Consider the following 25,983-nt stretch of genomic DNA (forward strand, 5'->3'; position numbering starts at 1 on the left):
AGTGTGGTCTTTGCAAAGAACCAAAAGTAGTTGATGCCAGTGATTCATACTAGATATAAATAACAACTGTTGAATCAAGTTAGATTTAATAATTGCAAAATGTATGACTATATGAGTATCCATGAGGAGTGCTGTTGGGTTTGAACAACCCCCAAATATACTTTCTACAAGAGTTCCAACTTATAAGCAAAAAATAACTCATGAACATTGTTATAAATTAATTTCATGAAATTTCTTCTAAATTAATTCCTGGCTGCCTTCCAGTTCATGACTTTGGTCAGAGAGTCTAAATTAAAGTGATTAAGATTAATTTATTAAGGGTTGTAAAATGGATGCTGTATAGCACCCGATCCGGCACAGACTCAGACTGAGGCATGTGTAAAACACAAGAGGACTTTTATTTTTCTTCAGCTGGAGGGCACGTCTTCCCTGTGAACCTCCCAGCCACAACACAGTCCCAAAGGACTTAAAACCAACAACACAACATAATCCAATCTCTTCTCTGGCACCACCACTCCTCCCAGGCAACCTCGTCCTCCTCCTCCCAATTCTGGCTCCTGAGTGGTGGATGCTGGCATTTTTTATAGCCCACCCGGAACTGCTCCAGGTGTTTGATCACTTGTTGCTAATTGCACTTCTGGGCGGGGCTGTAGAGGTGTCCAGGTTGGCTCGGGTATTCATGCAGCACCCCCTGGCGGCCACTCCAGAGCCCCACAGGGTTGTGGAGAACTCCATCTCCCATGGAACCCTGCGGGAAACTGAGGCACCATTGTCAACCAGGAAGGCTGCCACCAAGTGTCCCGGAGGAGGTACTGAGAAGCCCATGGCTGTTCCCCCGGAACATATGCAGCAGGGACGTCTCAGCAGGTCATGGGACCCGGCCGCCCATTATTTAGTTACGGTATTTAAAATAAAAAGTTTAAAAAGTAATCAAATAAAGATACATACAGAGGATTCAGAAAGTATTTAGACCCCTTTATTATTTTTAAATGGATGACTTCACCATTTTTGCCTGTCAACCAGTAGCCCAAAATGACAAAGTGAAAACATTTTTTTAGAAACATCTGTAAATTAATTAAAAATCGAAAACTGAAACCTCTCATGCACATAAATATTCAGACCCTTTGCAGCGGCACTGCAAATTGATGTCAGGTGCACCCTGTTAGTGCACATTTATAAATACAGTATAATGATTATGACAAACCATAACACATGCAACTTTTTATGACAAGCCAGATTAACAATTATAGATATCTTAAAATGGGTTTTGAAAAAAATGAATTTAATCAATTTTGGAATAAGGCTGTAACATAACAAAATGTGGAAAAAGTGAGGTGCTGTGAATACTTTCCGGATGCACTGTAGCTTCTGAGTATTAATCGGATGCCTTCACTACCTTCATTTTGATTAAAAACCTCTTGTTGTGAATGTCCTTTTCAATAATATGGAAAGTAAATGAATGCTGCTCACAAGTGAATGCGAATTAAAATCAATGAAAGTGTGTCTATGTCATGCTAATAGTTTGTTAGTTCCAGTAAAGTCATTTAGTTTTCTTCATACCATCAAATAGGTGGACATAATGCAAATAATAAGTTCTCCAGAACAGAACTCTAAATATGCTTAATATTAAATCCCATTTTTTTTCTTTTAGACACTGCTGTATTTAAATTCTAATATTGACTCTAATTGCTTTTTGCCAGAGTCAAAAATTCCATCCATCCATTCACGTAGCATTCAAGCATCAGGGCATCAGTCTCCATTTGTGCCAATTTACCAATGCCAGTTTACTTAACCTAACCTAATCTAAATTATAAAAATAGGTCACATACCCTGTGTGTGGGTTGTTGATAAGTACACACTTCATCTATCATTTAAAGGTGGCAGGAGTGCTGCGTAAGTCAAATGGAATGATTACAAACTACAAAAGCTCTTGTTCATTTCAGAAAACAGTATTGGTATAGGCTTCTGCGATAATCATATACACCTTTAGGCATTGCAGAGGTGCTTCCAATTCACACTGCTCTGCCAATTTTAGTTATGCTTCACTAGCAGCTTCTTAATCTCCTGTTTTTGATGCTTGGTTGGCCCTTTGGTGGTCCACTGCAGCAACTTTCTTACTGCCTACCGAGTCTCCCGGGACACCTTGATTTGATGTACATGCTATGCGGTGTATATCTTGCTGTAATTTTTTTCCAGAGCCTCACCATTTATAGCCTTTTAATAAACAAGGTCATGTGCTGTCATGACCTCTTTACTTATAGATGTACTAGCCTGGACCACTGTCATCCAAAAATCGTTCTTGAATTAGAGTGAAAATTGGGGACTATACAATGAATCTTAGGGGACTATACAGGTAGCTTGCATCACCCCCAGGAAATCCAGGCCCAAGATTTGTTATGAATGATGTCTGTCAACCAATGGAAATAGTCAAAGTCTACCATCATTTTTGTCCTTTTGACCAGTGCCAGTCCTGAGGTTCTTAGAAGTCACTGATTAGTGAGCTCCATGCTATAAGTTCTTATTAAGAGTTAGTTAAATTATTGAAATGGTGGATTCTGTCTATCAGGGTGTGACTTCGATAATCCTTAATGAAACAGTTCACGTACAGACTAACCAATGTGGCCCACTGTACCTTCTAATGTATCTACACTGTTGGGAGTATATTGTTCAAGTTGTTCTATTTTTATTATATTTCACCCAGCGATCCTGCCCTAGATGGTGTTGAATTGTCACATTTATGCTTATACTGTTTATTGTTTATGTTAAAAGTGTTAATTACTTAGTTTGTTTAAGTATCCTTTACTATGTGCTTGCATTTTGTGGGTGGTCTGCAAAGAGGAAGACCATCTGCCCATCACCGTCAAGGGACTGCCATCAACCCTACAAAGGGTAAGGAAATCCCACATTCCTTTGCAGTTCACTGTGAATGTGCTTGTGGCATGGTGTCTAGTGATTATTTTGAGTATTGCGATTTATTGAATTTTGTGCCCTTTGCCTTTTCATTTTGGGACTTTGTTAACTTTTGGGATTGCCTATTATAAAACCTTCACCTTCTGTGGCTTTTGTGCTGTTCAGAGCTTCATTATGTAATAGTGGCTTTTGTATAAATAATGTTTTTATTTATAAAGATTCTTTGTTGCCCTCTTGATTACTAACTGTAATTTGTCAGCGTTTCCCCCTCTAGTGGGCATTTTGAGTATTTCTGAAACTCTTCAGTTGATAACAATTTTTGGAGCTGGAGTGGGACCAGTGAGGGAGACATTATCATCAACAACAAGCTGCAGAGAAACTCACTTTTCTAACCTGCAATGCAAAGAAGCTTCTTCTGCAATTTACATGAACCATCAGATAATGTAAACTGTATTAATCCAATTTGGTTAAAAGAAAGCTTTAGTTTAGAAACCAAAAAAACATCCAACATACTTCATATTTACCTAAAATAAACACACACATATACAGCAGTAGTTATACACAGAAAAGTCTTCACTAAAGACAATGCCTGCACTATGTTGCATTTTCAAGCAATGTGTTCATACTGTAGTAGCTACTCTTTGTTCTTCTGTGTTGTTGAGGAGAAAAACTGTTGTGTAGTTGTTTTATCGTTAATATAACTGTTTCGCATTCATGTCATATCATGTTGACTTTGCACTATTTTTTATTTCTAAACAGCAACAACTCCCAGTTCCTCTTCAAAAAATCCAGTGACTGGTATGTTATTCATTTCTTTTCATTACAAAGCATTCAAAGGGCAGTACAGTATTAAATTACTTACTAAAAGTTTACTTTATATCATATAAAGTACCATGGCCAACAAATATGTTATTTTATTGTGTGGCAGTTTGATACTGAAGCCATCAATTACTGAAATCTATCAATTAAACATTGCAGATTACAGTATACTTTGTTTTCAAATCTCTTTCTTTGAAAAATGTACAGTATTACAGTATTACCAATAACTTTTACTCTTTAGTGAAAGCTTTGAAATTTAAAGTTCAATTCTAAAGTAGTATATTTTTTTTAATTATGATGGGTATATAAATGTCTACTGTAATAGTTACAGTGTTTTTTCTGTGCTGGTGGAGTGATAAAAGTGTTGTGTAGTCGTTTTAACATTAATAAAACTGTTTTGCATTCATTTCATGTCAACTGTGCACTCTTTCATTTAAAATTCTTTTTTTATTTCCTAAAAGCTGGAGCATCTAATTCCTCATCTAGTAGGTATTATTTTCTATTTATTACAATCCATTATCAGGAAATGTTTTAACTTACATACAATAGCAATAATGAGATATCATAACATGCTGTGATGTATCATGACCATCAACTGTAATCTTTTTGTTATTTACTAACTTCCAAATAAAGCCGTCAGTTAGAGAATGCCTTTAAGTGTATATACAGTATCACTATATAGCCAGTTGACTGACTGACTGATTATAATCTTCCTTCCAGCTTTAAGATAGATTATTTATAAAATTTTAGACTGGCATATTAGAAAGTTCAGTACTGAATAATTTTGTTATCTATATACCAAATGTAAAAAATTCTCATTGTCTAATAGAATAGCTTCCCACAAACAATGGAGTTCTACCCTGCACCGAAAACAGGGTCAGGGTTTGCAGATTCCTTAAAAATAGGAGTTTCAAGAAAGGCCCACTTGCTGAACTTCATTCTAGAGATTTAGACATAGGAATTTTTATGATCTCTCTACATGAATGCAGTAAGAACTCCATCTATCCATCCATTATCCAACCTGCTATATCCTAACTACAGGGTCACGGGGGCGCAATTCAGGAAACACACACACCCATGCACCAAACACACACTAGGGACAATTTAGAATCGCCAATGCACCTATCCTGCGTGTCTATGGACTGTGGGAGGAAACCAGAGTACCCGGGGAGAACATGCAAACTCCATGTAGAGAGGACCCGGGAAATGAACCTGCGTCTCCTAACTGCGAGGCAGTAGCACTACCCACTGTGTCACTGTGCCGCACACAATAAGAAGTCTCTGGTCTCAAATTGCTCTCAAGTCCATTAGACAAATATGAGGTTCACCTCTGAAAAGTGCTATTACTTTGGCAATACACTATCATATTTAATTATCAACATCAAAAATGTAATAAGAATCCAGTTTCATTATACACCGGTCATTCTACTTTTGGTATGAAGTGCTAACTGCTATGTCCTTAACTATGTTGCAACATCATAGCTAATTCAAATTAATTTTTAACATTTCTTCATTTCATACCCACCCTATCTCTTCTGAGCTTAAAATGATTCACACCTATTTGATTATAATACCATTAAGTGCAGTAACATAAAAATGAAATCTTTGCAAATTCAGACAGCTTCATTTATGATGGTTTTTTGAGCCACTGGACACCACTTCCATACCAAAACCTTTAGGATAAGGAAATGTGATTTTTCAACAGAATGAAAAAGCATAAATGTAAAAAACAAGACTTTTAATACTGTGATACATTTTGCTATTGAATATGGATGATTTTAAAATAATTTAAACTTTACATAAACTGTTACTGACACAGCAGTTAAACTAGATCAGTGGTGGATTATCTACTCTTCTTACACTTAATACAAAGTAATCCTACAGTGCATCCGGAAAGTATTCACAGCGCATCACTTTTTCCACATTTTGTTATGTTATAGCCTTATTCCAAAATGGATTAAATTCACTTTTTTCCTCAGAATTCTACACCCAACACCCCATAATGACAACGTGAAAAAAATTGTCTTGAGATTTTTGCAAATTTATTAAAATTAAAAAAACTGAGAAATCACATGTACATAAGTATTCACAGCCTTTGCTCAATACTTTGTCAATGCACATTTGGCAGCAATTACAGCCTCAAGTCTTTTTGAATATGATGTCACAAGCTTGGCACACCTATCCTTGGCCAGTTTCGCCCATTCCTCTTTGCAGCACCTCTCAAGCTCCATCAGGTTGGATGGGAAGCATCGGTGCACAGCCATTTTAAGATCTCTCCAGAGATGTTCAATCAGATTCAAGTCTGGGCTCTGGCTGGGCCACTCAAGGACATTCACAGAGTTGTCCTGAAGCCACTCCTGATATCTTGGCTGTATGCTTAGGGTCATTGTCCTGCTGAAAGATGAACCGTCACCCCAGTCTGAGGTCAAGAGCGCTCTGGAGCAGGTTTTCATCCAGGATGCCTCTGTACATTGCTGTAGTCATCTTTCCCTTTATCCTGACTAGTCTCCCAGTTCCTGCCACTGAAAACATCCCCACAGCATGATGCTGCCACCACCATGCTTCACTGTAGGGATGGTATTGGCCTGGTGATGAGCGGTGCCTGGTTTCCTCCAAACGTGACGCCTGGCATTCACACCAAAGAGTTCAATCTTTGTCTCATCAGACCAGAGAATTTTGTTTCTCATGGTCTGAGAGTCCTTCAGGTGCCTTTTGGCAGACTCCAGGTGGGCTGCCATGTGCCTTTTACCAAGGAGTGGCTTCCGTCTGGCCACTCTACCATACAGGCCTGATTGGTGGATTGCTGCAGAGATGGTTGTCCTTCTGGAAGGTTCTCCTCTCTCCACAGAGGACCTCTGGAGCTCTGACAGAGTGACCATTGGGTTCTTGGTCACCTCCCTGACTAAGGCCCTTCTCCCCCGATTGCTCAGTTTAGATGGCCAGCCAGCTCTAGGAAAAGTCCTGGTGGTTTCGAACTTCTTCCAGTTACGGATGATGGAGGCCACTGTGCTCATTGGGACCTTCAAAGCAGCAGAAATTTTTCTGTAACCTTCCCCAGATTTGTGCCATGAGACAATCCTGTCTCGGCGGTCTACAGACAATTCCTTTGACTTCATCCTTGGTTTGTGCTCTGACATGAACTGTCAACTGTGGGACCTTATATAGACAGGTGTGTGCCTTTCCAAATCATGTCCAGTCAACTGAATTTACCACAGGTGAACTCCAATTAAGCTGCAAAAACATCTCAAGGATGATCAGGGGAAACAGGATGCACCTGAGCTCAATTTTGAGCTTCATGGCAAAGGCTGTGAATAGTTATGTAGTGCTTTCTCAATTTTTTTATTTTTAATAAATTTGCAAAAATCTCAAGTAAACTTTTTTCACGTTGTCATTATGGGTTGTTGTGTGTAGAATATTGAGGAAAAAAAATGAATTTAATCCATTTTGGAATAAGGCTGTAACATAAGAAAATGTGGAAAAAGTGATGCGCTGTGAATACTTTTCGGATGCACTGTATAGTCCAGTGTGTAGTGCACATTTATAAATACAGTATAATGATTATGACAAAACATAACACATGCAACTTTTTATGACAAGCCGGATTAACAATTATAGATATCTTAAAATGGGTTTTGATATCTTAAAATGTCACTTAAAAATTTTAATATCTCCACTATATTTCAGAATGTCTGAAATACATTTTCAAACATCTAAAAATGACTTTTAATGAGGCTATGTATCAATTTTACATTATTTCAAAATAATATTTAGATATTTTGAAATAGCTTCCTGCCCTTTAAAAGATATCCTACAAATGCATCTTAAGCATCTGGAAATCAAATTTCCATATATATTAAAACTAGCAAAATACCCACGCTTCGCAGCAGAGAAGTAGTGTGTTGAAGAAGCAATGAAAAAGAAAAGGAAACATTTTGAAAATAACATAACACTGTTGTGAGTGATGAGTGTTGCTGTCATATATATATATATATATATATATATATATATATATATATATATAATATATATATATATATACACACACACACATAAACATATATATATATACATATCTATACATATACACATATATACACATACACATATATACATACATATATATATCTACATATATACACATACATATACATACACACACATATATATATATATATATACATACACACACACATATATAAACATATATATACATATACATACATATCTACATATATACACACACAGCTATTTCGTATCAGTGCAATACGCTGCTTGTTAAAACGGATAACTCCCGCTCTTACGTGCAAGTCTGCGTGGATATTATGAACTATCGATTTGTTCAAGTTCTATTTAAATTTTAAATAGAAGGAATTTTTATTTAGTCGACAGAAATATCTTTGGTAGGAATGGTAAAACAGACAGGAATATTATTCGTGAATAAATCAACTCAAACCTTAAATAACTTAAAAGAACAAACATTCAAATTTCTTTACTCTTATGTAAATTTATATAAAAATAAACTTAGATTTTAAATATCCCAAAAGATTTTGCTCTCCATAAAAATATATCCTTTCAAAATTATACAAATTCAAATATGAACATGCTGCATAACAAAACCTGGAAATATAAATAAAATGTGTTCCTTTCAGCAATAACAAATCAAATCATTAAGTTGTCTTTGCTCATATGTCATTTTAGAGCTGGACGCCTGGCATCTATTTTTGGCAACAGGTTCGTTTATGTTTGGTGTGAGGTTCTGTGTTGTGGAGATTCTCAGGATGGATTGCAGGTGCTCATCAGTGAGGCGACTCCTGTGTGCTGTTTTGTTATTCTTTATCACTGAGAAGAGCTTCTCACACAGATATGTGCTACCAAACATGCACAAGGTTCGAGCCGCATGTAGACGGACTTTTTTTGTTCTTCAAAGTCACCAAAGCGCCGTGCAAAGTGCGCTCGGTTTATCAGCAAAGTGCGTATTTGGGAACACCGTAGTGACGACTTGGTTTAACATTACTTGGCAACAGGGAAAGTTGCACTGGTGCATTTGTGTCTCCCATAAAAGCAACTTCACTTGAAATCACTTTGTGATTGTGCACGGGTAAAACGTCCGCTGAAGTGTCAGATTCTTATTTAATTCTTCTGCTTTCTGTATCTTCTGCATTGCATTCAGGTCTTTCAGCCTCACTGATGAGCACCTGCAATCCATCCTGAGAATCTCCACAACACAGAACTCCCTGATGTTTTGTCTCATAGTGCCGTCTTAGATTAAATTCTGTAATTACAGCCACATTAGCTCCACAAATGAGACACACGGGTTCAGTAAACATATACTCAGCCTCCCATCGGTTTTTAAAGGCTCTATTTTCAGAATCAACTTTTCTCTTCAGCATCGTGTGAGCTAGCTTCGCAATAACTTGCAGCATCATAAGCTAGACTTGATTAACGCGTAAGTGTTCGGCAAGGCAGCTGAAGCGCTGCATTATGGGATCTGTAGTTTATTGTGTTACCAGCGCTTCATATACCCGGCCATTAATAACAATAATACAGTATATAAAATGATCTCGCGGCTGGATATAATTACACGCCGGGCCGGATGTGGCCCACGGCTCTTGAGTTTGACACATATGGACTAAATAGAACTTGAAAAGATATATTTTTCAAATGTGATCGCAATTCAGATAGAGTTGACGCGACTACAGCCTGCATGCCTCAATAAGTCATCCTCCCTCGCTCTTACTTTTTACCGTTCATCTAATGAATACACTGAGTATGGCTTTACCAAAACAATCATTGATGGCGAATAAAGTATCCATTATTCGAGTATGTAGATCGGGATATATATATACATATATATATACCCGCGTATCGCAGCGGAGAAGTAGTGTGTTAAAAAGCTAGAAAAGAAAAGGGAACATTTTAAAAATAACGTAACATGACTGTCAATATACAGTATTTGTTTTGTGAGTGTTACTGAGTGTTGCTGTCATCAATGATTTGATTATCATTATTTCTTTCAATCAGGTTTGTATTTGTAGGATGTGTTGTGTTCAAGTTACATTCCGTGTTTGTCAATCGCTTGTAAAGATGACAGGTTTCATTCATCGATTCGTTTCTTACTGCATCAATAAACAGCTCGTCTTCTTCTTTATCCGAGACCTGACACACTGCATGCACGGGTTTTTTACACTGTCTTCCTTTAGCGGGACATTGACTTTTTCCACCGTGTGCTTTGTTTCCACAGTAGCTGCATTTATGAATATGCTTGTATGTATCAGACGCTTCATATTTTTGCTGCCTTTTCAATTGTGTAATTCGGTTTTGTTCAGCTCTTTGGAACTGTTGCTTTTATCTGTGCACTCGTCAGTTCACGTGAGCCGCTCGGTGTATATGCATCGAAGTTCCCCAGTTGTGCTGGTGCCATCTCGTGCTATGTCCATGGCTGTATTTAATGTTACCTTAGTCCTGGCACTTAAAACTTTCTCTCGCAGTTTCGCTGTGTTTGTGCCAAACACCATGCTGACCATCTCATCTTCCTCTGCATAAGCACAGTCCTTAACCCGTGAATATTTAGTGGGAGTTTGCTATTGGATTGCCGCTGACGGACGGCCTTATATGGGCAGGCACTAAATTACAAACGCCAGCGGCAGCCTGTCTATGAACTTAATTTAAAGTGTAGGTTTACATCGTGCTTTGTTTCCGAAGTAGCAGAACTCATGAATATGGTTGTATATGTCACTCGCTCACTTCTTATTGTTTCGCTGCCTTCTCAGTTATATAATGCATGTTTTCTTCAGCGCTTTTTGGAGGTCTTCCTGGTTTTCTATGTACTGCGTGATTACGTGGGAGGCGTGATGATGTCACACGAAACTCCGCCCCCACGGCGTTCAAGCTCATCTCCATTACAGTAAATGGAGAAAAACAGCTTCCAGTTATGACCATTACACGTAGAATTTCAAAATGAAACCTGCCCAACTTTTGTAAGGAAGCTGTAAGGAATGAACCTGCCAAATTTCAGCCTTCCACCCACACGGGAAGTTGGAGAATTAGTGATGAGTGAGTGAGTGAGTGAGTGAGTGAGTGAGTGAGTGAGTGAGTGAGTGAGGGCTTTGCCTTTTATTAGTATAGATGACTAGAAGACCTCTTGAAAACTGAACATTTTACAGGATATTATTTTGATCTCTCTTGAATTGAATTTAGGATATCCTAAAATATACACAAAGTTAGTTTAAGATATTTTTAAATATTTTAAATCTTTCAAATATATTTGAGATTTATAAAATATTTTATAATATCTCAAAGTAACCTTGTAACTATGAAACTTTATGTGGATTCGAGTCTGAAAATATGCACATGGCAAAATAAAAAATGTATATGGCAAAAATCGGGAGTGGTCTCTCCTAGAGTTTCTCGTATACTCAGATTTGGGGATGAATATTTTGAGTAGTAAACCACAAGACGGTGATTATATTTTTATATTATGTACATTAAAAAAACCATCAATAATAAGTCAAATCAAATTAATAATATATTTAACAATTATTACAAAAACAAAGTTGAATAAATCGGACTCTACAGCTGCATGAATAAAAAGTAAGATAGATAGATAGATAGATAGATAGATAGATAGATAGATAGATAGATAGATAGATAGATAGATAGATAGATAGATAGATAGATAGATAGATAGATAGATAGATAGAACAAACTTTATTATTCCCAAGGGGAAATTCACATACTCCAGCAGCAGCATACTGATAAATATATATATATATATATATATATATATATATATATATATATATATATATATATATATATATATATATATATATATATATATATATATATATATTAAATTAAAGAGTGATAAAAATGCAGGTATAACAGACAATAACTATGTATAATGTTAACGTTTACCACCCCGGGTGAAATTGAACAGTCACATAGTGTGGGAGAGGAATGATCTCCTCAGTCTGTCAATGGAGCAGACATCATCTGGAGATGATACTGTTTAGTGGATGCAGTGCATTCTTCATGATTGACAGGAGCCTGCACAGCGCCCGTTGCTCTGCCACGGATGTCAAACTGTCCAGCTCCATGCCTACATTAGAGCCTGCCTTCCTCACCAGAGTGAGACATCCCTCTTCTTTATGCTGCCTCCCCAGTACATCAACGTGTAGAACGCTCACAACAACCGTCTGATAGAGCATCTGCAGCATCTTATTGCAGATGTTGAAGGACGCCAGCCTTCTAAGGAACTATAGTCAGCTCTATCCTCTCTTGCACAGAGCATCAGTATTGACAGTCCAGTCCAATTTATCATCCAGCTGCACTCCCAGGTATTTATAGGTCTGCACCCTCTGCACACAGTCACCTCTGATGATCATGGTCATCGTGAAGGGCCTGGGCCTCCTAAAATCCACCACCAGCTCCTTGGTTTTGCTGGTGTTCAGTTGTAGGTGGTTTGAGTCACACCATTTAACAAAGTCCTTGATTTAGGTTCCGATACTCCTCCTCCTGCCCACTCCTGATGCAGCCCACTATAGCAGTGTTGTCAGCAAACTTTTGCATGTGGCAGGACTCCGAGTTATATTGGAAGTCCGATATATATAGGCTGAACAGGACTGGAAAAAGTACCGTCCCCTGCGGCGCTCCTGTGTTGCTGACCACAATGTCAGACCTGCAGTTCCCGAGATGCACATACTGAGGTCTGTTTGTAAGATAGTCCACGATCCATGCCATCAAGTATGAAACTACTCCCATCTCTGTCAGCTTGTACCTAAGGAGCAGAGTTTGGATGGTGTTGAAGGCGCTAGAGAAGTCCAGAAACATAATTCTTACAGCACCACTGCCTCTATCCAAGTGGGAGAGGGATCGGTGTAGTATATAGATGATGGCATCCTCCGCTCCCACCTTCTCCTGGTAAGCGAACTGCAGAGGGTCGAGGGTTTGGCGGACCTGTGGCCTCAGGTGGTGAAGCAGCAGCTGCTACATGGTCTTCATCACATGTGACGTCATAGTGACGGGCCGGAAGTCATTCAGCTCACTAGGACGTGATACCTTTGAGACTGGGGTGATGCAAGATGTTTTCCAAAGCCTCGGGACTCTCCGCTGTCCCAGGCTCAGGTTGAAGATGCGCTGTAGAGGACTCCCCAGCTCCAACGCACTGGCCTTCAGCAGTCATGGCGATACTCCATCTGGACCCACTGCTTTGCTGGCACAAAGTCTCCTCAGCTCTCTGCTTATCTGGGCTGCTGTAATTGTGGGTGGGGGGAAACTCTCTCCTATGCTGGCATCAGCAGAAGGATGGGTGGAGGGTGCAGTACTCCGAGGTGAGAATGGGTTAGGGTGGTCAAACCTGTTAAAGAAGTTGTTCATCTGGTTTGCTCTCTCCACGTCTCTCTCGATGGTGGCACCCCGATTCGAGCTGCAGCCAGTGATGATCTTCATCCCATCCCACACTTCCTTCATGCTGTTATTCTGCAACTTCTGCTCCAGCTTTCTCCTCTAATGCTTCTTCACCACCCTGACCTGGACTAGTTACTTCTGCACGCGCTTGAGATCATGCTGATCAACGCCTTTAAAAGCCTTTTTCTTCTGGTTCAAAAGTCCCTTGATGTCACTTGTAATCCATGGCTTGTTGTTAGCATAGCAGTGTACAGTTCTTACTGGAACTACAATGTCCATACAGAAGTTGATGTAGTCAGTAGTGCAATCAACAACCTCCTCAATGTTCTCACTATGTGACGCCTGCAGGATATCCCAGTCTGTAGTTCCAAAGCAGTCTCTCAGAGCCTGCTCTGCCTCAGGGGACCACTTTCTGAATGAGCGTGTGGATGTAGGTAGCTCCCTCACTCTTGGTTTGTAGTGAGGCTGAAGCAGAACCAGGTTATGATCTGCTTTCCCAAGCTCAGGCAGTGGGGTGGCGCTGTATGCGTCTTTAATGTATGCATACAGTAGGTCAATAGTCCTATTTCCCCGGGTGTTACAATCCACAGACTCTCTGGGCAAGTAATAGGGACGCAGACTTACGGCTAACAGTTCGATGTCCATGCAGCAAGTGGAAATTTTGATGTTTACATGTCCAGGGTTGCACCACCTTGTATTCACATAGAGAGCGAGTCCTCCTCCTTTTCGCTTCCCGCAGGTATTTGCGTCTCTGTCCGCTCTAACTGTGCTAAACCCGGGTAGCTCCACGTTGGCATCTGGGATGTTAGTTGTTAGCCACGTTTCACAAAAACACAGCAAACTGCATTCTCTGTAAGTCCTGACATTTTTCAGCAGCGCAGCCAGTTCATTGATCTTATTTGGTATTGAGTTCACATTTCCCAGGATCACAGAAGGCACTGAAGGCTTGTATTGCCACTTTCTCGCTAGCCATTTAGCGCTTAGCTTAGTGCCGGCTCTGCTGCCACGATACCGCCTTCTTACCTCGTCAGGTAAATAGGGAACCACACTGGCGCGGGCCTTTGTTCTTAGCGCTTGAAGTTGACTACTTAAAGAGATGAGTCTCTGCATGTAAAAATCCATGTCCAAGTAGTAAAAAGTAGTAAAAAGTGTCCAGGGAAAGAGTCCACATAAAAGAAAGTGGTAGGAGTGATCAGTGAAATAGAGAAAAAGGTAGAAAGATAAAATCGTACACAGAGCTGCTGAAAAAGCTACCATTCACTGCAGCGCTTGAGTCAATAATGTACTAGTGTAATGTACTAATAATGTAATAATAATAAGTACCACTTCCAGGTAGCGGAAATAGCCCAAAAGTTGATAGAAATCTACATTGTATACCTAATAATTATATGCAAAATTTGGTTGATTTAAGTGAAAGTGTTTCTCAGGTTATCGTGTTTATATACACACACACACACACAATTCCAAAAAGGGTATTTTCGGACTCAGGGAGGTCTAAAACATTGAGATTCATCAAAATCTCAACATCGAATTTTTGGACTATTACAATACTTTCCCTATACTTTGTATACGAGAAAGTAAAAAAATCAGATTTATGAAACATGGTATATACTAATTTTGTATGTAATTTACCCTTTATAAATCACCATCATCATGTAAATATGTACCTTGATTGCCTCTCTGAAATATGCATATGGAGCATTCTAATCAGCCTCATAGATATGCAATTAAAATGCAGCAGAACTTCATTGTCTGGTAGAGTAGACTCGCTCCTGATGCATTGAGACCCCACCGCTTACTTTTAAGAGTATCAGTCTGCAACTATAAGCACTGTTCTGCAATGGAGAGAACAAAAGCATATGTAATGACATGATTGCTGTTACTGTACAATGAATAGTACATTCCATATAACAAACAGAGGATTCGGGCAGTTACCTTACTGACAAGCCATATACCATGCACAGTACTGTCATGTCTGCTATTTTGCCTCAAAACAAATGAATCTCAGTTTGACCCGGGCCACCAAGCCACAATGTTTGCCAGATACATCTTGGCAACATAAATATATGTGCATCAATCAAATGTCACTGCTTATTGTTAACAAAAGTAGCTTTATTTTTGGTAGTTGCCCTTATTGATATACAGTATAAGTGTTGCTCTGATTTCATTAGGAGAATAGGATACTGCAGCAATTGCCTTGTTATGTTGGCAAAAGAATGTTACGTTTTATGTATGTGCACCCACACCATACAAAAACTGGATATAGCACCTTGCTCGTCGGTTAATGGCTTCCAGCACAGTGGTCTTGATGGAGTGAAGCTTGGCTGAAATATTCCTGACCTTTTGGCCAGTTCCCTGAGAAGTGATAATACATAGCCAATATAAACTGACAAATAACTAAAGTATATTCTGTACATCATATACATCACTTTTGAGGTGTGATATATTTGTCATGTCAATGCACAATGTCCTGTCATATGTCATGCAGTATAAACAGCATTGAGAATATACTAATTAGAAATACACTGTATATATTAAATTCAAGCCAACTGTTAAGGAAAGAGTGAGAGAGGTACAATATTCTAGGCAAATATTCAGTCTAGAGTCTGTTTCATTGTTTTCTGAAAAAATGAGGTGTCTTTTCTTAATTCAGAAAAGTGTTCTACTCAAATATAAAACTCTACTTTATCCATTAAATCTTTATGACGGTAAACTCATATGCCATATTAGAAGGCATTGATCTGAATGATAGTTTATTGGGAAATTCTAATACGTATCACTAGGAGGGTATGACAGCAAAACCTGAAATACCAACTTGTTTACAGGTTTTCCTTGATTATGCTCCTCTAAATCCCTTTGGTCAGGTCAGTTTAAGGAAGTACTATTGCTCAGCAGATACCTTAATTCAATGTAATGATGTTGTTTTGTATTATGTTTATTTTGACAATTGAATAACTGTTTTTTTTTTTATTTATTACATCCTAAAGCAGCAGCAGGCACAAAGTCCTTTCAAACAATTAATTCTTCCTCTGGTAGGTTTTTATTTTACTTTTTCCTAATATGATTTATTTGTACTTTAAAATTCATATTTTAATCAATTGTGATCTACCAAGAAATATGTTTTAATTATGTTAATTTGGAGATTTAAAAAATAGTACAAGATGCCAATGCAGCCAAATATCTAGAGTGTACTAGTTTTCAAATCCTGTTCTTTCAGAGATACAGCATGTGACATATTTTATAATACCATAAACTGCAATTTTCCTAAACAATTTGTTTTCCAGTTTACAGCTTTAAACCAGTTATTTACAAGAGCACACATTTATGATTTCAGTATCAAAATAAAATAGGTTTAAAATAGCCAAATTTTGCATTATAATAGCCAAAACATTTTTTCACTTTACTTTACATTACTTTTGTCCTGTAAATAAGATCAGGGACTTTTTAAATGTGTATTGCTTAAAAAGTACAGGCTACTCCAGGCAAGACAATCTTTGGGCCATAGTCCAGTTCTATTTAAAATAATTCTGCAGAATTCCCTTCCAGGTATTCTGATCTATATTATTTCTTTCAGGTATGCACCATGAAAATATATACTACTATAATACTTTGCAAAATGAAGTTATTTATTTATAATCATTCAAGATCTTAATAAGCATTTTAAAGAAACAAACATATTTATCTGTTATCAAATAAGCAGTTAAAAAATAGTTAAAAAAAGATTTTACAATTATTATAAAAATATATTACAAAAATTGAAATTAAATGAGCATCTATACAGTTCTGTGCAAAGTCTTAAGCCTATATAAAGAATTATGTAAAGTAAAGCTGCTTTTAAAAACAATAAAAATAAAAAGTATACATATCAATAAATTCTCTAAAGATCAGCAAACAGAAAAAAACCTAGATCAAATCATTATTTGGTGTAACCACTATTTGCCTTTAAATATCAGTTTTCTTAAGTACACTGTCATGGGGTGTTATGAGAACATCTTGGATAATTTATCACAGTTCTTCTGCATATATTGGCTGTTCTGCTTCCTTCTATCTCTCCAGATTATCCCAGACATCTTGACATTAAAATTAAGGGCCTGTGGAGGCCATACCATCTGTTGCAGAACTCCTTGTTCTTCTTTTTCCTGAAGACAGTTTTTTCATGACCTTGGTTTTGTGTTTGTGTAATTGTCCTGCTACAGAATAAAGTTGGGACTTATTTATGAGGAGCTGCTTGTACTTCACAGAAGGAACTCATTAATTCTAAATACCAACTCCATTTGCAGAAATGTATCCCCAGACCTGAAAGGAACCTCCACCATGTCTCATTGCTGAGTGCAGATACTCATTCATATAGCACTGCACAAACAAACTACCTCCTGTCTGAGTCAAAAGTTTCAAATTTTGACTTGTCACTTCAGAACTCTTGCTGCTAATGTGTTCTTGAGCACTGTTATTGAGTTTCTGTGCTGAAGTGAGTCTCTTGACTTTGTTTCCACTTTAGAGGAGTGGCTTTTTAAAGCAAATTTTCCATGAACATCTCTACTGTTCAGACTTTTGCGGACTGTAGATTGATTGTAGACTGTACTTGGATTCTGCAGGATTATATGAGTTCAGAGCTCATAGCAGTAGTAGACTTTTTCAATGGACATATGATATGTCCCTTGCCTGGTGCACTCAGTTGTTGTGGCTGACCACTGAGGTTTTGGTCTTCAACCATTTCCTTATGCTTCTCCAGAACATTTTGGATAGCAAATACTGAAATTCCTGACCATCATGAAATTTCTGTTTGAGAGAGACCTTGCTGAAGCATGGTGACCACCGTGTGTCTTGTCGCCATGTTCACTCTTGGCATGATGTGAGAATGTGAAGGTTGCTATTTTCTACTGAAACACTAATACACAAAAAATAACGCCTCAAACAAAATGTATATATTATTTTGGGTGTCTAGGACTTTTGCACAGTACAGTATGTTAGCTTGACTAATCTAGTAGGTGGGATAATTGGACTGCATTCTCACCTGAAACTCATACCACAAATATTCTCCCTCCCATTATTTTACTCTATTTCTCTGGCCTCACTACCCCTCTGCTAGTGAGTCTGTGTTTTAAACTTGTGTCTAAACTGCAAATTTACTGAGGCAATAACAAGGAGTGCACTTGGAGCAACCAGCTACCATTGACTATTAATCTCTGCAGGGACTCTTCTAACCTTAGTAAAGCATCCAATCAGCCTTCCAACGAAGAACTAGAGTAATCTTAACTTTCTCCTACTCTCACCCAATGTGCACTCCCTCTATGACAGCACATCAGAATTACAGTGTTTTCCTTCTTCCTAGTGCTCACTCTCTGTGTATAGCTCCTGCAGAAGCTCAAGCCAACAAGATATTTGCCCCATCTCACAAAGGCTGAAGACCCAAGTCAGTGAGGCATGGTGTGTGCATAAACAGAAATAGGAGCTGCATCAATAGGAACTGAAGTGGCAGATGGCTTACATCAATACTAGGAGCTCTCGCCTAGTCATGCATTAATTTTGCTTCGCTTGGCTGAGTGCCTTTATATAGTGTACAACCACCCACTCACGCTTCAGTTCTTCCTTGGAGAGTATGGTTCTCACTCCTGTACTGCTTGCATCTGCATGCAAAATGATTGGCTTCCCCATGTCCAGGAAGGTGAAAACTAGACCTTCATTCAATGCAGTCTTCAGGTTGTTAAAGTCTACCTCACATTCTATATTTCATGCAAACTGGTGGCATTTGTCAATGAAGAAATGAAAATGGCTAGCAAGTTCTGCAAGTAGGTTAGTTAGGTTTTTAAGGTACAACAAGCCTCTGAAGGCAGCCATCATGTCAGAGTCTGTAACTCAGATCAGTTCCATACCCCAAAAATTCCACTTACCTGTTCAATAACTTACACTTCTTGGAATTATGTTTAAGACCTGCCTGTCTAATATACCCAGGTACTCTGTAAAGGTTCTATCCACTTCAAAGTTAGGAGAGTCCATCAGCAATTTGTCCAAATTTACCATATAATGCATGCATGGAATGGTGGTCTGTATATGCTACATCTGACACTTATAGGTGGTGAGAGTGTTGCATAGACTAAATGACGACTATGAACTGCCAAAGCTTCAGCCCAATTGAAACCGCAGTATTGGAGTAGACTTCCAGGGATAACTCCACTTGTGTATGGCAGCGGTCCAGCAAACTAAGTCAGTGTTAACCTATTAGCCTAGGGTTATACAATTCTTTCTGAGTACCACTTATTGTGATTTTTGTTCTGATTAATGCAGAGTCTACTTCTTTTATTATTTTGTAAATTATTGTGAACTTTTTGCTATTTATTAGTGTTATTTTAATTATGTCACTATACCCTCATTTTCTGTATAAGTTGTGAATTTAATAGTCATGTCCAAAAGAACAATGAAAAATAGTAGAAGGACCATAAAATGAAGCTACTAAAGGGCAAAACAAAGAGTACTCTGATAAACTGGATAAGGTCAAAATCAGCAAGAAAAAAAAAATCAAAGCAAAATATTTATATGGCTGAAACAGAGGTTAAAGGAACCAAATAAAAGGTCACAACAGTGATGCGCAAACACGTGACGGCATTAAGGTATTTTTGCCACAATCAAAAAATGATGGTGACCAAAAAACAAAAAAACAAAAAGTATTGCAGAAGTATCAAGAATGAAAGAAAAAATAATTTATATTGTAACAAAGCATAGATTATTTCAGAAACAGTAAGTAAAAAATAACATAATTCAAAATGTTGAAATCATGGATGTGCCCATCAGGTTTCCCAGTGTGATGCAAGTGAAACTGTTACACTAAACTAGGATCATGAATATCCAAAAAAGGCACCCAAGAACCATCGCCAGGAGTATATGCACCAAATAATAAACTGTAGCACCACACCAATGTGAATCTAAAAATCTTCTGAATTTCATTTTCTTGCTCACTCTCCACAGGAGGTGGTATTAGCCACTTCTTCTAAACATTGACTACAATGTATTATTTTTTGACTTGGATGGGTTTTAAAATTAATTGGCAAAGTCAACTGAAAGGTAACTGGCCAGATACACTTATTAACCTTCAGACTGAGGTCTCACTTTGTAACCCACTCCTTCTTCCCACCCTAAACTGTGAGGCAGGTTATTTTACCATCTGCAAAGTGCTTTGCAGTTGTTCTTGCTGACATCAGGTTAAACCCACTCCAACTATCCTTCAACCTAGTGATGTACCCTGCTAAACTCTGAATGAACAATGACACAGTATGTAGATTGAGCAAATATAGTTTAAATCTATACAGACATTTAAAAGGTAACATCTTGATTGAACAAATATATAGCACTTTGCATGCAGAATCTTGTTCCAGTTATCCTGGCCATTAGATTCTGGGTGATAACCAATATTTAACAAGATGAGGTCCACAGTTTAAAATAATTGAATTCAGAATCCCATGTATATGGAATATTTCTTTAATAAAAATATCCTCCAGTCCCTTAAATATGGGTAACTTTATCAGTGGAATGACATTGATACACTGAGATAAGCAATCTACTACCACTGAAATCACTGAATCCCTGCAAAGCTCACAGATTCATGATAAAGTTAATAGCAACTTCCTCCCAAGATTGACCAGGAAGAGGAATAGGTTGTAATAAGCCTATAGGAGAATCTTTCCTGGTCTTAGCTCTACTTCAGATGTCACAAGCCTTCACAAACTCTTTTATATCTCTGCTATTTTCCCATCAAAAACATTAACAGTATTTGAACAAAATCCTTGGTTTGTGAGATCCTACAGACATACAATGATCCCATCATGAAATGTTACTGTTTGGAACAAAGCTGCAGATGGTTGTTTGTGAGGTAGCCTGTGTGCAAATTGATCGGTGTTAGCTGCACATCATCTATTAAAAATAAAATCAGTGACACAGGCAGTAACCATTCTATATTAAAAGAGGAAATTATACCCATTGTTGGGTAAACTTCTTAACATCATTTAAATTGTGACATTATACAGAGCTGGCAGCAAGAATAAAAAAATTCTGTGACATTATGTGGAATGTGGCGTTGGTACTGTATACTTTTTTTCCATGTTAAAATACACATACGTTCGAAAAAGAAAATCAGAACAGCAGTAGTCACAGAAAGAAAAGACCTAACTAAAAAGTGTCTACACTGGCAATATAATGTGCTCATGCAGTGGTAGCTTCTCTTTGTTATTCTGTTTTGTGTAGTTTTATCAAATGAAAAACTATAAAGTTATATATATATATATATTAAATATATATTTTAAATTTATATTTTATGTATAAATAAAAACTACAAGTTTAATATAACTGTTATGCATTCAATTCATGTTGACTTTGCACTATGTTAATTAAAAGCATTTTTATTCCCAAGAAACAACAAAAACAACTCCAGCAACATTTACAACTAATTCAACAACTGGTATGTTATTATTTTCTTTTCACTGTAAAGCATTCAAAGGGCAGGCTCAATTTACATACTATAATATTATTTTATGCCATAATATAGTATATTGTGATATTCTGTCATGAACTCTAAATGTTACCTTTTTATGCTGAGGTAATTTGATACTGAAGCCATCAATTACAGAGATCCATTAAGTAAATATAGCAGAGTACTATATACTTGTGTATCAAATTGAGTTCTCTGCAATAACCTTCACTCTTTAGTGACTATGATTTCTAATAGTTCAAACTGGCACATTGGAAAGTTCAATACTGAAGTAATACAATTTTTAAAATTTGACTTAATTAGGGTATCCATATGCCTACTGTAATCTATTTTGATGGTCTAAAATCAGGTAATTTTCCTGCACACTGCTGATTCCTGCCTTGTCCCAAAATAGGTTACATCGGAGATGAGCATCATGTGCAGGCTTCTGAAAATTATTTTACTTTAGCAGTAATGATATCAAATGTAAAGCAACAATGCCCAAGATGTATCAAGATTCCAATTTAATTATACACCAGTACTTCTATTGTTTGGGAACTGTAGGGTGAGGCACTGGATGCTTTCAGAATGTGTCTAGATGAGATGTTCATCAACATTGCTAATTGTTAAGCATAATAATGATACTATCGAGCTATATAAAAATTGGATCTTTACACATTAATATAACATTTATCATATATTTTTTTAATTTCCATTTCACTTTGGCATAAGGTATCAACAGCGGGAAGAATTCTTCTTCCACGGAATACAAAAGTAACAATTTTTTCAACATCACAAATTGTGAGTACTATACCATACTTTATTATTGAACATGGATGATTTTTAAATAATTTGAACTTTAAATGAGCTGTCACTTCCACTGTTGTACAACCAGTGTAATGAAGGATTACCCTTTACACTGCAAACACTAGGTCATCCTTGAGTTCAGGACTTTGTGCACATTAGAAATATGGTGTGGTTTGTACATATTTTGCTGTCAACACTAGACCAATCAAAATTCAACAACAGAGTCAAGAGTGGAATGCTATTATTTTTAGTAAAAATGCAGGTGTCTTGCTTTGCTCAGAAAAGTTTTCTTCTGAGAAATAAGATTTAATTTTGTCCATGAAATCCTTATGATAAAATTTCCCATATGTCATATTAGAAGGCATTGGTCTGAACAATGAGGTCTTTTAGTTATTTTTAAACACTTACCACTGGGAAGTTGGGGAGTATGATAGTGCTTATTTCAAAACCTGTAACACCCACTTGCTTACAGGTGACACTTGATAATTCTCCTTAGCATCTCTGTGGTCAGATCAGTAAAAGGGAATGACATTGTTAACTTTAATAGAAGTATGAAATTTGTTTTGTATTATTCTTATATGGTAAAATAAACTAACACTATCTTTAAAAATGATTTTCTTTAAACAACTTCAGCAAACAGATCATCTCTTGCATTCTCAAGTTCAACTACAACTCCTTCTAGCATGGGTAGGTTTTTATTTTGGTTTGAAATCCTTTGCAGATATCATAGATATGAAAACAGACCAAAAACAAATACTTTCATCTTGGCATAAAGAAAGCATATTTAGATCAATAACAGATTGTGAAATGGATAACAGGGCTAAAGTATATTACTTCAGAGAAGTCCTGGCACACAACCTATTGCTAATCAAGGGAAGGGTCAGATTAGGCACTACAATATAAATAAATATGAGAATATCTCATCATCTAAACCTGCACTAGAAGGATTTAAATGTTTGTTACACTACAAGTGTGTCCTGAATGGGTGGACATCTCTCTTGTATCAATGCTGTACTTTAATACTGTGACTATAGGCATTATACTTGTTAAACAATATGATATACAATGTACAAAATATACAAATCATTTTTGTATGAACTGAAATATTCCTTTTTATCTATTTCCTTAATATACTGTATATAATATATATACTGTGGAAGATAAACCCCGGAACACAGACAGTCAAACACCAAATGTCTAAAAACACACACGTTTATTTCCATCAGTACCTTCCCAACCAATATAGTGTACAAATCATTATCCAGCTCACAGTCCTTTTCCTTTTCTCTATTTCTTCTTCACCTTCACTCCTCCTCATGTGAGCTCCATCTTATTCCTCCCAACTCTGGCTCATCTAATGGAGTGAGGTGGCCCCCTTTATAAAGCCCCATATGTGCTCAAGGTGCTTCCTGATAGTCTTCTGGAAGCACATCCTGGTGTGGTGGAAGTGCCATATGAGCACCCGGGAGCACTCCGGGTATTCCTGGAATTACTACTGGCAGCACTTCCAGGTAACGTGGGTCCTCCTCCCCATGGGCTCACCACCTATGGGAGGGGCCAAGGAGGTTGGGTGCAGTGTGAGTTGGGTGGTGGCGAAGGCGGGGACCTTGGCGGTCTGATCCTCGGCTACAGAAACTGGCTCTTGGGGCGTGGAATGTCACCTCTCTGAAGGGGAAGGAGCCTGAGCTAGTGCGCGAGGTCGAGAGGTTCGGCTAGATATAGTCGGACTCACCTCGGCACAGCTTGGACTCTGGAACCAATCTCCTTGAGAGGGGCTGGACTCTCTACCACTCTGGAGTTGCCCCGGTGAGAGGCCGAGCAGGTGTGGGCATACTTATTGCCCCGACTGGAGCCTGTGCATTGGGGTTTACCCCGTGGGCGAGAGGGTGGCCTCCCTCCGCCGGGTGGGGAAGGGTCCTGACTGTTGTTTGTGCGTATCGCCAACAGCAGTTTGGAGTATCCACCCTTTTTGGAGTCTCTGGAGGGGTTGCTAGAGGGCATACCTTCTGGGGATTCCCTCGTTTTGCTGGGAGACTTCAATGCTCACGTGGGCAATGACAGTGAGACCTGGAAGGGCGTGATTGGGAGGAATGGCCCCGATCTGAACCCGAGCGGTGTTTTGTTATTGGACTTCTGTGCTCGTCATGGATTGTCCATAACGAACACCATGTTCAAGCATAAGGGTGTTCATATGTGCACTTGGCACCAGGACACCCTAGGCCTCAGGTCGATGATCGACTTTGTGGTGTGTCGTGGACTTGCGGCCATATGTCTTGGACACTTTCGGGTGAAGAGAGGGGCGGAGCTGTCAACTGATCACCACCTGGTGGTGAGTTGGCTTCGATGGTGGGGAAGATGCGGTCAGACCTGGTAGGCCCAAGCGTGTTGTGAGGGTCTGCTGGGAGCGGCTGGCAGAGTCCCCTGTCAGAAGTAGCTTCAACTCCCACCTCCGGCAGAACTTCAACCACGTCCCGAGGGAGGTGGGGACATTGAGTCGAATGGGCCATGTTCCGTGCCTCTATTGTTGAGGCGGCTGACGGAGCTGTGGCCGCAAGGTGGTGGTGCCTGTCGTGGCGGCAATCCCGAACCCGTTGGTGGACACCGCGTGAGGGATGCCGTCAAGCTGAAGAAGGAGTCCTATAGGACTTTTTTGTCCTGTGGGTCTCTGGAGGCAGCTGATAGGTACCGGCAGGCCAAGCGGAACGGCTTCGTTGTTGCTGAGGCAAAACTTCGGGCATGGGAGGAGTTTGGAGGCCATGGAGAGCGACTTTGGACGGCTTCGAGGAGATTCTGGTCCACCGTCCGGCGCTCAGGAGGGGAAGCAGTGCAGTGTCAACACCGTATATGGTGGGGATGGTGCGCTGCTGACCTCGACTTCGGGCGTTAGGGTCGGTGGGAGGAGTACTTCAAGACCTCCTCAATCCCACTAACATGCCTTCCAATGAGGAAGCAGAGCCTGGGGACTCTGAGGTGGGCTCTCCCATCTCTGGGACTGAAGTCACCGAGGTGGTCAAAAAACTCCTTGGTGGCAGGGCCCGGGGTGGATGAGATCGCCCGGAGTTCCTTAAGGCTCTGGATGTTGTAGGACTGTCTTGGTTGACACGTCTCTGCAACATCGCATGGACATCGGGACAGTGCCTCTGGATTGGCAGACCGGGGTGGTGGTCCCCTCTTTAAAAGGGGACGGAGGGTGTGTTCCAACTATAGAGGGATCACACTCCTCAGCCTCCCTGGAAAAGTCTATTCGGGGTTCTGGAGAGGAGGGTCCGTCGGATAGTCAACCTCGGATTCAGGAGGAACAGTGTGGTTTTCGTCCTGGTCGCGGAACAGTGGACCAGCTCTTCACCCTTAGCAGAGTCCTGGAGGGTGCATGGGAGTTTGCCCGACCGGTCTACATGTGTTTTGTGGACTTGGAAAAGGCATTGACCGTGTCCCTCGGGAATCCTGTGGGGGTGCTCGGGAGTATGGGGTACGGACCCCTGATAAGAGCTGTTCGGTCTCTGTACAACCGGTGTCAGAGCTTGGTCCGCATTGCGGCAGTAAGTCGAGCCCGTTTCCAGTGAGAGTTGGACTCCGCCAGG

The 25,983-nt window shown here is 39.0% G+C and overlaps 1 protein-coding gene across 2 annotated transcripts in view; it reads left to right on the forward strand.

The window, feature by feature from the left end:
• The window catches only part of LOC120532801 (cell wall integrity and stress response component 2-like), a 97,780-nt gene that overhangs the window by 49,843 nt on the left and 21,954 nt on the right, over window positions 1-25,983 (forward strand). Inside the window, exons 6-11 of one of the 2 annotated variants that reach the window (XM_039759184.1) lie at window positions 3,670-3,708; window positions 4,191-4,214; window positions 16,125-16,169; window positions 21,539-21,586; window positions 22,328-22,396; window positions 23,036-23,089. In XM_039759184.1, the coding sequence (XP_039615118.1) occupies window positions 3,670-3,708; window positions 4,191-4,214; window positions 16,125-16,169; window positions 21,539-21,586; window positions 22,328-22,396; window positions 23,036-23,089 (279 nt within the window). The remainder of the gene's footprint in view (window positions 1-3,669; window positions 3,709-4,190; window positions 4,215-16,124; window positions 16,170-21,538; window positions 21,587-22,327; window positions 22,397-23,035; window positions 23,090-25,983) is intronic. The other variant, XM_039759185.1, reaches the window with a different exon arrangement.

Source organism: Polypterus senegalus, chromosome 7 (assembly GCF_016835505.1).
Source record: "Polypterus senegalus isolate Bchr_013 chromosome 7, ASM1683550v1, whole genome shotgun sequence".
Taxonomy (NCBI): Eukaryota; Metazoa; Chordata; class Cladistia; order Polypteriformes; family Polypteridae; genus Polypterus; species Polypterus senegalus.